The sequence below is a fragment of the Chrysochloris asiatica genome, unplaced genomic scaffold (assembly GCF_000296735.1).
Source record: "Chrysochloris asiatica unplaced genomic scaffold, ChrAsi1.0 scaffold00219, whole genome shotgun sequence".
NCBI classification, from domain to species: domain Eukaryota; kingdom Metazoa; phylum Chordata; class Mammalia; order Afrosoricida; family Chrysochloridae; genus Chrysochloris; species Chrysochloris asiatica.
The window spans coordinates 565,928-578,016 of record NW_006408737.1 but is presented as its reverse complement, the minus strand read 5'-3'; the positions used below and the strand labels follow the sequence as shown (position 1 = coordinate 578,016).

Sequence of the window (12,089 nt, the reverse complement as noted above, 5' to 3'; positions counted from 1 at the left end):
ACTTCTGCCTTTAATACCATTGGTTCTTGATCATATGATATCTCTTGAAATGGTGGTTGAACATCAACCATTTCTTTTTGGTGCCGTTATTGTGTGTATTCCTTCCATCTGCTTTTGATGCTTCTCTTTTACCTTCTCATTTTTTCTATCCACTTTTGCTGGATTGCAAGTTTTGGAGTCTCTTCTCACATCCATTTGGTCTTTTCTTCCTTTCTTGTCTTCTTTTGCTTTCTTCCTGTATTATGTTCTTGATGGTCTTCAGTAATTAGTGTCTAATGCACCAATTCTTTTCTTGAGCTGGTCTCTAAATTCAGATGGGATATGTTCATGGTTATATTTTGGCTCTCATGGACTTGGTTTAATTTTCTTTTGCTTCATCCTGAACATACATATGAGCAGTTGATGATCTGTTCCACAGTCTGCCCCTAGGCTTGTTTAGGCTGATGATAATTCCATGTCTCTTCCCATAGATGTAGTCAGTTTGAATTCTTTGTGTTCCATCTGGTCTGGTCCATGTGTATAGTAATCTTTTGTATGGTTTAAAAAAATTATTTGCATTCAATAAGTCATTGACTTGCAAAAGTCTATCATGTGATCTCCAGCATCATTTCTATCACCAAGGCCATATTTTCCAACTACTAATCCTTCTTCATTTCCAACATTTGCATTCCAATTACAAGTAATTATCAATACATCTTGGTTGCATATTTGATCAATTTAAGATTAGAAAAGTTGGTTGAATTCTTCAAGTTCATCATCACTAGCTATAATGGTTGATGCATAAATTTGAATAGCAGTGGTGTTAACTGGTCTTCTTATTTGTCCTTATTGTTGTTAAGTGCCGTCAAGTCATTTCTGACTCATAGCAACCCTGTATAGGGTTTTTGAGAAGAGGCTGGTGAGTTTGAGCCAACAACCTTGCAGTTTCGTACTTATCCTACAGTGCCACACAAGAACTCTGGTCTTCCTTGTAGGCATATAGATATTATCCTATCACAGACAGCATTGTACCTCAAGATAGGTCTTAAAATGTATCTTTTGGAGATGAGTATAATACCATTCTTCTTCAATTTGTTGTTCTTGACATAGTAAGCCATATGATTGTCAGATTCAAAATGGCCAATACCAGTCCATTTCAGCTCACTAGTTCCTATGATATCAATCTTTATGCATTCAATTTAATTTTTGATAACTTCCAATTTTTTTAGATTCATGGCACTGTGGGCTAATGCATCAGACTGCAAAGTCATTTGAACTATAAGGTTGGCAGCTCAAGCTCACCAGCTGTTCCTTGGAAACCCTATACAGGGTCGCTATGTATAGGAATCGGCTTGACGGCACTTAACAACAACATATTTTGTACGTTCCATGTTCCGATTATTATTGGATACTTGCTGTTTTTCCTCATTTTGAATTGTGCCCAATCAGCAAATAAAGGTCCTGAAAGTTTTACAACATGCATGTCGTCATGGTCAACTCTACTTTGAGGAAGCAATCCTATACCAGTCATACTTTGAGTGCCTTCCAACCTGAAGGGCTTGTCTTCCAGCATTGTATCTGACAGTGTTCCGCTGTTATTCATAAAGTTTTCAGTGGCTGGAGTCCTGGTGTAGCACTGTGGGTTAAGGTTCTGGACTGCAAGGTCAGTTTGAACTGCAAGGTCGGTGATTCAAGCTCACCGGTCACTCCTCAGAAACCCTGTACAGGGTTGCTATGGGTCGGAACCAACTCAACAGCACTTAACAACAATCATTCAGAAGTAGTTCACCTCTCCTTATGCGTACTCTGTCTTAGTCCAGAAACTCAGTTGAAATCTGTCCATCATGGGTGACCCTGTTATTATTTAAAATAGCAGTGGCATAGCTTCCAGCGTCACAGCAACACGCAAGCCACTACAGTATGACAAACTGACTAATGCGTGGTGATGACTAAAGATATTGAACATTTTTTCATGTGCTTTATTGTCATCTCTATCTTTTGTGATGGGTCTGTTCAAATGGACTATTTTTTTTATTGGCTTATTGACTTATAAGAGTTCTTACTGACTTGTTTTCTCATTGACTTGCAAGAGTTCTTTATGTATTTTGGATACAAGTACTTTAGCAAATAATATGTTTTGAAAATATTTTCTCCCAATATGTGGCTTGTCTTTTCAGTTTCTTAAAATCATCTTTCAGAAAGCAGACATTTTAAATTTTGATGAAGTCTAGTATATCATTCATTTTCTTTTTATAGTTCATGTTTTTTGTGTTCTGTGTAAAAAATCTTTACCTAGTCAGTCTTGCTTGACCTAAATATTTTCCTTTTGTTTTTTTCCTAGAAATTTCATGGCTTTAGTTCATACATTTAGGCTTATGACCCAGTTTGAGCTAATTTTTATATATGGCTCAAGGTCAGGACAGAGGTTTTATTTATTTATTTTATTTCCTTTACTCATACCCAGTTGTTCCAGGGCCTTTTTGTTGCATTTAATGACTTCGGTGCATTGGTGAAATCAATGAACTATATGTGTGTGGACCTGTTCTGGACACTCCATTCTGTTCCATTAAGGTGTGTCTATAAACTGGACTCCTGGTGGGGTACTGTAGGATAAGCAGTGGACTGAGAACCACAAGATTGGTGGTTGATACTCAGCAGCCGCTCTTCGGAAACCCTGTACAGGGTTGCTATGAGTTGGAATTGACTCAACAGCATTTAACACAACAATAATACTTATACTAGGAGTCTTGGTGTGGTGCTGTAAGATGAACACTGGACTGTTAACTACAAGGTCGGCAGTTCAAAACCACCAGCCACTCCTTGGAAACCCTATACAGGGTTGCAGTGAGTCAGAACTGACTTGACAGCACTTAACAACAATAATAAATATCTATACGTGGACTTCTGGTGTGTGCTGTACGATCAGCACTGGACTGTGAACCACAAGGTCAGCAGTTCAAATCCACCAGCTGCTCCTTGGAAACCCTATATAGGGTCACTCTGAGAAGGAATGGAGTCCTGGTGTGGCACTATGAGTTAATGTGCTCGCCTGCAAAGTCATTTGAACTGCAAGGTTGGTGGTTCAAGCTCATCAGCTGCTCCTTGGAAACTCTATACAGGGTTGCTATGGCTCAGAACTGACTTGACAGCACTTAACAACAACAACGAGTAGGAACCGACTCAATAGCACTTAACCAAAGCAGCATATTAATAGCACACTTGTGGAGCTGTAGGATAAAGCACTGGACTGCAACATTAGTTTGAACCACAAGGTCAGTGGTTCAGACTCACCAGTGGCTCCTTGGAAACTGTATACAGGGTCACTATAAGTCAGAATCAACTCGACAGCACTTAACAACACAACATCTTGATTACTGTAGTTAAAGTGAGATAGTGTAAGTTTCCAACTTCGTTCTTTGGTTCTCTTTTCCCAAAATAATTTTGTTAATTCTGGATCTTTCACATCCCTTAGTTCAGTTGTAAAACCCAAACCAGAACACACAGCAGCCTGATGGAATTTTGATTGGCAGGACATTGAGTCTGTAGATCAATTAGGGATAATTAACATTTTAATAATAGTAACTCTTTGGGGAAAAAAAATGTAAATCTTCCTACCCATGAGCATGAAATATTCCTCCATTTATTTAGGTCTTGTTTCATTTCTCTCAGCATTGTTTTGTAGTTTTCAGTTATAGCTCTTACACATATTTTGGGAATGTATTTCTCAGTACATATTTTTGATGCTATTAAGTGGTATTTTTATTTAAATTTTAAGTATCTGTTGCTGTGATAGAGAAATGAAGTTGACCTTGTTTCCTATAACTTTGATAAACTCATTTATTAGTTTTAGCAGCCTTTTCATTTTTTTAGCATGCTTAGGCTTTTCTACATAGATAATCAAATTGTCTGCAAAGAAAGACAGTTTTCACATCTTCCTTTCTAATTTGTATGCTTTATATTTTACTTTTTCTTGCCTTGTTGTACTGGCTAGAACCTGCAGCACAATGCTGAATTAGACATAGTGAAAGCAAACATCCTTGATACCTGATCCCAGGAGAAAACATTCACACATTAGTCTGATATGAGTGAAGTTTTTCATGCCCTCGCCATTGTCAAGGAAGCTTCTTTGTATTCTTACTTGGCTGAGAATTTTTAGTCTTGAATTTCATCATGAATAGATGTTGAATTTTTTTTTTTTTTTAATCAACTGAGATTTTCCTGTTTTTGTCTGTTAACATGGTGAATTATACTGATTGCCTTTTGAATGTTTAAACAACCTTACATTCTTGGGATAAATTATAGTCAATTTGCTAAGGACTTTTTATGTCTCTGTTTATGACAGATATTGGTTTGTGGTTTTCATTTCAGGGTAATGCTGACCTCATAAAATGCCTTGAATGTGTTCTCTCTTCTATTTTCTGGAATAGTTTGTGTAAAATTGGTTTATTTTTTCCCTTTTAGTCCTAGAAACAATCCTCAATGTGGTTTTTCTAATATACTGATTTGGTTTTCAGCCATGTCCATCTTTTTTCTTCCTCTATTGAATTTTAAACTCTGCTTGTAATTATGACTTTTCATTTCTGATACCTCTTTCTTCCTGCTTTTCTCCATTTTTATTCAAGCCTGACTTGGCTTTATCAGTGCAGTATCATCTTAAATGGGCCCTGTTGTGGCTCTGTAGGATATGTGATGGATTGCTAACAACACTAACTGCAGGTTTGGCAGTTCAGACTTACCAACAGGGTCTCTATGAATCAGAACCAACTTGACAGCACATAAGCCTCGGAAACCCTGTACAGGGTCGCTATGAGTCGGAATCGACTCCACGGCACATAACAACAACAACAACAACAACAACAATCCTCTTAATATCACTGGTAATATTAGTTTTAAGTTGATTGACATTAATTCCTATATCCTATATTGATTGTTTTATTAGGAACTATGTGTGTCATTTGCTTGGCTTGGTTCCTGTTTTGACTTGTTCATTTCCTTATGTTGTTGTCATTAAGTGCCATCAAGTCAGTTCTGGCTCATAGTGACACTGCATAGGGTTTCTGAGGAGTGGCTGGTAAGTTTAAACTGCTGACCTTGTGGTTCAAACGACCTCACAGTCCAGTGCTTGTCCTACAGCACCACACCAGTACTCCTAGGACAAGCACATTTTTGTTGCCTGTTCATGTGTTTAGTGATATACTTGAGTAGTATATTTGCAGTGGTCCTCCCTCTGTTAAACCAAAGCAGATATCCATGGAAGTCCAAGGGCCATTTTTTTCCTAGGTTTGCTGAGAAGGCAGGGCCATGACAGTAGCGGGTGCTCGGTAACAGGAAGCTGGTTTCCTGCTCCTAGGCTTGACCAAGAAGCCTATAAGAGTTTTTGTTAGCTAAGCATTTATCCAAAAGTAAGTTAAAGCTGGGAACGAATACTGCTTTGGCAAGATTTTTAAACATACTACTCTTCAATATGTATAAGGGTGTACAGTTTTTACATCAGTGGTAGGATTAAAAATTTATATTCCTTTTCTGAGAAATAATTTGGCAGAATGTAAAAAAGGTTTTACAAATGCTCATTCCCTTTACTCTAATTTTCATCTTTCTAGAAGTCCACCTTAAAAAAATAGAAGAGATGGGATTTATATTCAGGAGTTTAATTGCAATGTTACTTATAATAGGGGAAAATTGGAAAGATTCTAAATGTCTTAAGAGGAATGTTAAATCATACAATTATGTTGTAGCTGTATAATGGATGATTTTGTAGCCAATTTTTAAGTGCTTAATGACATGAGGAAATGTTCATGATATAAAGCTGAATGCAAAAAAATCAGGGTGCAACCTTTATATACAGTGTGATTCTTCAAGAAAATTCAAATACAGTTGCAGCAGTACATTGACAGGGAATCACCGGAAAATCAATCCAGATTCAAAAGAGAATGTGAAACAAGGGATATCATTGCTGCTGCCAAGTGAATCTTGACTGAAAGCAGAGAATACACAAAAGATGTTTACCTTCATCTTATTGACTATTCAGAGGTATTGGACTGCATGTTGTTGTTGTTAGGTGGCTTCAAGTTGGTACCAACCCATAGCGACCTTATGCACAGCAGAACGAAACACTGCCCAATGCTGGGCCAACCTCTCTACTGTTGCCACGCTTAAGTCCATCGATGCCACCACTTGGCAAATTCATCTCATTGGGGGTCTTCCTTTTTTCTGACCCTCCACCCTACCAAACATGATACCCTTCTCCAGTGACTTATCCCTCCTGACGGTATGTCCGAAGTATGAGAGATGAAGTTTGGCCATCTTGACCTCCAAGGAGCACTCTGGCTGTACTTCTTCCAAAATGGATCTATTGGTTCTTTTGGCAGCCCATGGCACTTTCAATATTCTCCTCCAACACCATAACTCAAATGCATCAGTTCTTCTACGGTCTTCCTTATTCACTGTCCAGCTTTTACATGCATATGAGGTTATTGAAAATACCATGGCTTGCATGTCTTAACAAATAATGAATAACACTGAAAACAAATGGGAATTCCAGACCACTTAAATGTGCTCATGAAGAACCTTTACATGAGCAGTCATTCATACAGAACAAAGGGATACTGCATAGCTTAAAAGCAGGAAAGGTATGCATCCAAGTTGCATCCTTTCATTATACTTTTTCAATCTGTATGCTGAACAATTAATTTGGACTATATGAAGGACTCCTGGTATGGCACTGTAGGATCAGCACTGAACTGCGTACCACAAGGTTGGCAGTTCAAACCCACCAGCCACTCCTCGGTAACCATATACAGGGTTGGTATGAGTCAGAACTAACTCCAAGGCACTTAACGACAATAACAATATGAAGAACACTACAGCATTAGGATTAAAGAGAGTCATTAACAGCCTGCGATATACAGATGACACAACCTTGCTGAAGATGAAGAGAATTTGAAGCACTTACTTATGAAGATCAAACTGTAGAACTTCTGTATTGATTACACTGCACCATAAAGAAAGCAGAGATCCTCACAGCTGAGCCAATAAGCAGAGACAAGATTGAAGTTGTCTAAGAATACATTTTACTTGTATTCATAATCAACACCCATGGAAGTGGCAGTCAAGAAATCAAAGGATGCATTGCACTGGGAACATCTGCTGTAAAAGAACTCTTTAAAGTGTTAAAAGATGTCACTGTGAGAACTAAGGTACACCCGACCCTAGTCATGATATCTTCAGTCACTTCATATGCATGTGAAAACTGGACAGTAGATAAGGAAGACTGGATAAGAACTGATGCCTTTGAATTATGGTGTTGATTAAGAATATTGAATATATACCATGGACTACCAGAGAATTGGAAATGCGGTTTTTCTGTATGGTAAACACTAGACTGTAAACCATAAGGTCGGCGGTTCAAGCCCACCAGCTGCTTTGTGGGAGAAAGATGAGGCTTTCTGCTTCGGCAAACGTTTACAGCCTCAAAAATCCTACACAGGGTCACAATGAGCCAGTACCGACTTGACAGCACTAAACAACAACAACAGCCAGAAGAATGAACACATTTGTCTTAGAAGACAAATAGGACAAACTTGTCTACCTATCCTCCTTAGAAGAGGCAAGCTAGACTTTGTCTCATGAACTCTGGACATGCTGTCAGGAGGGACCAGTCCCTGGTAGACTAGATGAGCAATGAAGAAAAGGAAGTCCCTCAATGATAAGGATTGACACAGTGGGTGCCACAGTGGACTCAGACAGCAATGATTGAGGCAGTGTTTTGTTCTGCTGTGCATGGGGTCGCTGGGAATTGGAGCTGACCCAACCGCACCTACCACCACCATCCTTCTTTATTGAAAAAGGGAAAAAGAAATGTTCATACATGATGAAGAGGTTAGGAGCAAATGCCACCAGTATTATCAATGGTAGCTTTCTGAGTGATTTACTTTTTCTCTTTTAAACTAGTCTTTATTTTACATATTTTCTCCAGTGAGTCTGTGTATCAGAAAAAAAAAACAAAAAAACAGTAAATGTGAAAATGCCTCCCCAACCCTGCACTACATCAAAAAAGACCCCCTACTTTTCACAATTTGTAGCCAGGACATGGTTTGTGTTAGGACTGAATTTTCCAATTATCATAATGTGCAAATGGCCTTGGAATCCTCCAGCTTCTTCCCATTGTGTAGTGAGCGCCGGCCTTTGCCAGCACTGGCATATGAGCTCCAGTGTGGCCCATCTGCCGCTCAGGCGCGGCTTGACTGACACAGATTTATTTCATTTCTTTTCTTAATTTGGCAACATTTTCTCTCTCCTCATTATCATAGCTGGGACTCAGTACCAGTATTACTCATTTTGTTTACCAGTTTGTTATTTTCTTTTGTTCCCATTTTGTGAAGACGAAGAAGCCAACAATGGGAATTCTGTCTCCTAAAAATGCAGTGCTTGTCCTTGGGGATCTTGGGCATGTCTTGCTAAAGTGCTCTCTATTTCTGACACTTGCAAGCCATTTCAATTGTTTTGATAAGTAGAAGGCTTCTTGGTGTCATTTTCAAAGAGCTCAGTGTTCTTTTCCTTCCTCCCTTCCTCTTTCTACCCCCCCCCCCCTTAAAAATGGTTCCAAATAGAAATTATAAACATTAGCCTTGAGCTATGCTTTCTCCATCTGGTATTTGGTACCTTTTTTTTTTTGAACTGAAGCTCATGTTGTTTGTTTAATCTTCCCCAGTACTGCAGAAGCACGTGGTGAAAGACATGCTCTGCCCCAAGCACCCCACACTTAAGAAAGGATTTGTATCTAATTCGGTTTGTATTTCAAAGAGCACTGGAATAGTCAGCCAGATTGCTAAGAATTTGCTCAAGTGAAACTTCAGAACCGTTAGAACTGTCTCAGCTATCTTGAATGGATTTGTTAGGATAGGATGGCTGCTGCCTGAGATTCCTCTTTGAGCCTGACATTTGATTATTTTTTGAGAAGGCATTCTTTGTAAGACTTTGTGCTACTTTTCTCTCTCTCTAGGTTACCCTGAAGAGACTTACCCAGTTTACGACCTTTCAGGCTGCATCAGGCATAGACAAGAAACAATCCTGGTGGATTACCCTGACCCTAAAGAGCCCTCTGCTGAAGAAATGGCTGAGAGAATGGGAGCGCTAGAAGAATCAGACCATTTGGTTTGGGCAAGTCTGCCCACTGATCCCCACGCCCAGGAAGATAATCCTGGTACCTTGTGTGACCCAAAGCCAGAAACATGTTCCTGCTGCTTCCATGAAGAAGAGGATCCTGCTATCTTGGCAGAGAACGCTGGCTTTAGTGCAGACAACTATAGTGAGCAAGAGGAAACCACTAGGGAGGAGTGGCCTCAAGACTTCCGAGATGAAGGCTTGGGCGTCAGTGCTGATAAAGCACATACAGGTGCAATGTTGAGGAAGCGGACCCTCCAGAATTTAGACTGAGAACAGCCAGTTTGGAGATGTATCCATTCCTCTAGTCCCAAGGTGACCTTTCTCTCCTCTCACAGATTGCACCCTTGCCGCTGAACTTCATCCTCTGTGTTCAAATGTTAGAGCTATCTGCTCGTGGATATGAGGTATCCATCCTGGTGCTCACACACCTGCCACCTTGTAAAACACGAGATTAGTGTGAACACAAAGACTACTGTACTCTTATATTCCTGCCTTTCCTCTATCAGAGAGGTTGACCCATGAGGAATTATATTTGGTCTATCATAATTACAGATGCTTGATAAAATAGAAGGTCAGTGAAAAAGAGGAAGACCCCTCAGCGAGATAGATTGACACAGTGGCAAAAAAACAGAAACGGGCTCAAAGGTAACAATTGTGAGGATGGCGTAGGATCATGTAGTGTTTTGTTGTTGTGAATAGGGTCACTGTAAGTTGGAACTGACTCTGTAATTGTTAGGGCACCTGACAATGGTTTACTGGTAAATGAGCTTCAGCAAACAGTTAAGGACTTAAGATTGCAAGAGTAGATTTCAGACCCTAAGAGGCTTTATTCTTTGGGCCTGGAGCAGATTAGTGGGCTCCGGGAAGGAAGAGCACGTTTTGTTTGTGGAGCTGATGAGCCCACAGCAGGAAAAGATTGTTCTTTGATTGAAGTCTCTTCCTCACATCTACAGCGTTTCTAGGTGCACTGAAGCTGCTTCAAACATCCAGAGTAGCAGAAGACTCCTTCCTGCTGACTTGTGAGTAAGCCCAGAGGTTGTTTAGGGAGCTGTTTCGCTGAGACATTTCCTGGGTCTTTAGCTTTATCTCTGCTCTGCTTAACAGAGCTGCCAAACCTGGAAGCACCTGTGCACTTTCAGTCTTCCATGTTGAGAGAAGTTTTAGATGGAGATGTATGACCCTGCCCTGCAGTTAAGGTTTGAGGCTGTAGGAAGGCCCATCAAAGGGCAGTTGTCCTGCCGTGACTTACTCAGAAGACCAGGGAGCCACCAAGGGAGAGTACCTCTACCCTTAGAGTCCTTGCTTAGAAGCTATTAATATTGTGCCCTCTGGGACATTTGTCTTCACACTGCATGTACTGAAACAGAAACGAGAACTGAAAGTGTATACAAAGTACCAGCTCAACAGGGAAGGTGCAGAGAACCTGGACACCATGCACAGGGGAAGAGACCATTCCGGATATTCGGACACCTGAGCCTTTGAGAGAACAGGAGGAAAGTAAGAGGTAGATTAGTTCAGGGTGGACCCTGACCAAGTTAAAGGTCTAGTAACCTAAACTGCCATCTGTTCTTCTCGAGTCTAGATGGTACCCATGAATTCTGACAAGGATGAGGGAATTCATAGTTCACATGCAAGATCTGAGAGCTTAAAGACCTGTTCTGTTCAGAACATTCCCAATTATAAAAGGTGAAAGACTTGAAGATTAAGAAATTATGTAAAGGTAGTTTAATGGCTTTAGAGTTCCATTATGCCTGGCCTGAATAAGATGCCAGAAAAGTCTAAATCACACATAAAAGCATGTGTGGAAGACATGGGATCAGATTAAGTGTCAGCTACTACATGGCATTTCTTGTCCGGTCATTGAACTACAGAGAAATGTCACTTAAGTTTGGTCTTTGGAAAGTGTATTGTCGTCTGTCTGTGTGTGGAACATTGGATTCACATTTTAGAGTGCAGTTCAAAATGTACTGAAGGCAATCTACATGTAATACTAAAGAATAAAAATAATGTAGGTGTTCTTTACTGTTTTAATGACTTTGGTTTAGGCTATTTTCCTTCATTCACCATGAAGGGCTGACTGAGGAGAGTTCGAAGTCCCTGGTTCAAAGGCTGAAATTTCTTTTTTGCCTTAGGATATGACTCCCTAGTTAGAAATACAGACTTCTGTTTCCTTGTAGCTTCTTCGTTTATTTATTTAGCAGACATTGCTGAGTACTAGACATGGAAACAGAAGGTTTAATTCCTAGCCTCAAGTAACTTGGTCTAGCATGGATGCCTGCAGGTAAAATGGACTATGAAATAAGGTGCAGGGTCATACAGGGCTTAAGGTCATGAATTCTACAGGACGAGAAATGTGCAGCCTGATCCCATCCCTGTCCACGCAAACTGGGGGACCTTGGGTCTGCTCATTAACCCCTCTTTAAATAAAAAAATTACTATTAATCATTAAGATGAATTAGTGCATGCAAACAGTATTAATCCTATCTCACACATAATAAACACTCAATAAACAGTAGCTGCCTTTATTATATAACGCTTCAGGCTATAATTGAGATATAGACCCCAGAAACATAAAAAAGTGAGCATTTTTGCCAAAGTACATGCAAGAATACTTCACAGAGAAGGTGGGCCTTGACGCATGTGAAGAATTTCTGCAGGTAGACAAGGAAGGAAAAGGACATTGCAGGCAGTGGCACTGGACAAAGCTGTAACATATGAAAGGACACGCTGCGTTCAAACGTTTGGATGAGGCTGGACAGTGCCACACGTATTTATCATGAATGCTAGACTTTGGGGCTGGCTGGGGCGAGGTTGTGGAAAAAGTTCCTACCAGGAGACTGTAGTGGCACTGTAGGATAATTACTAGACCATAATGTCAATTTGAAACACAAGGTTGGTGATTTGAACTACCAGCAGCTTATCAGAAACCCAATGGTAGTGGTGAT

At 40.0% G+C, this 12,089-nt stretch overlaps 1 protein-coding gene across 3 annotated transcripts in view; it reads left to right on the top strand.

The window, feature by feature from the left end:
* RIC3 (RIC3 acetylcholine receptor chaperone) overlaps positions 1 to 9,699 on the top strand; it is a 47,612-nt gene extending 37,913 nt beyond the window's left edge. For 2 of the 3 annotated variants that reach the window (XM_006872979.1, XM_006872978.1), the window contains exon 6: positions 8,981 to 9,699. In XM_006872979.1, the coding sequence (XP_006873041.1) occupies positions 8,981 to 9,414 (434 nt within the window). In that variant the 3' untranslated portion in view covers positions 9,415 to 9,699. The remainder of the gene's footprint in view (positions 1 to 8,980) is intronic. The other variant, XM_006872980.1, reaches the window with a different exon arrangement.
* The last annotated feature ends 2,390 nt before the right edge of the window (positions 9,700 to 12,089 follow it).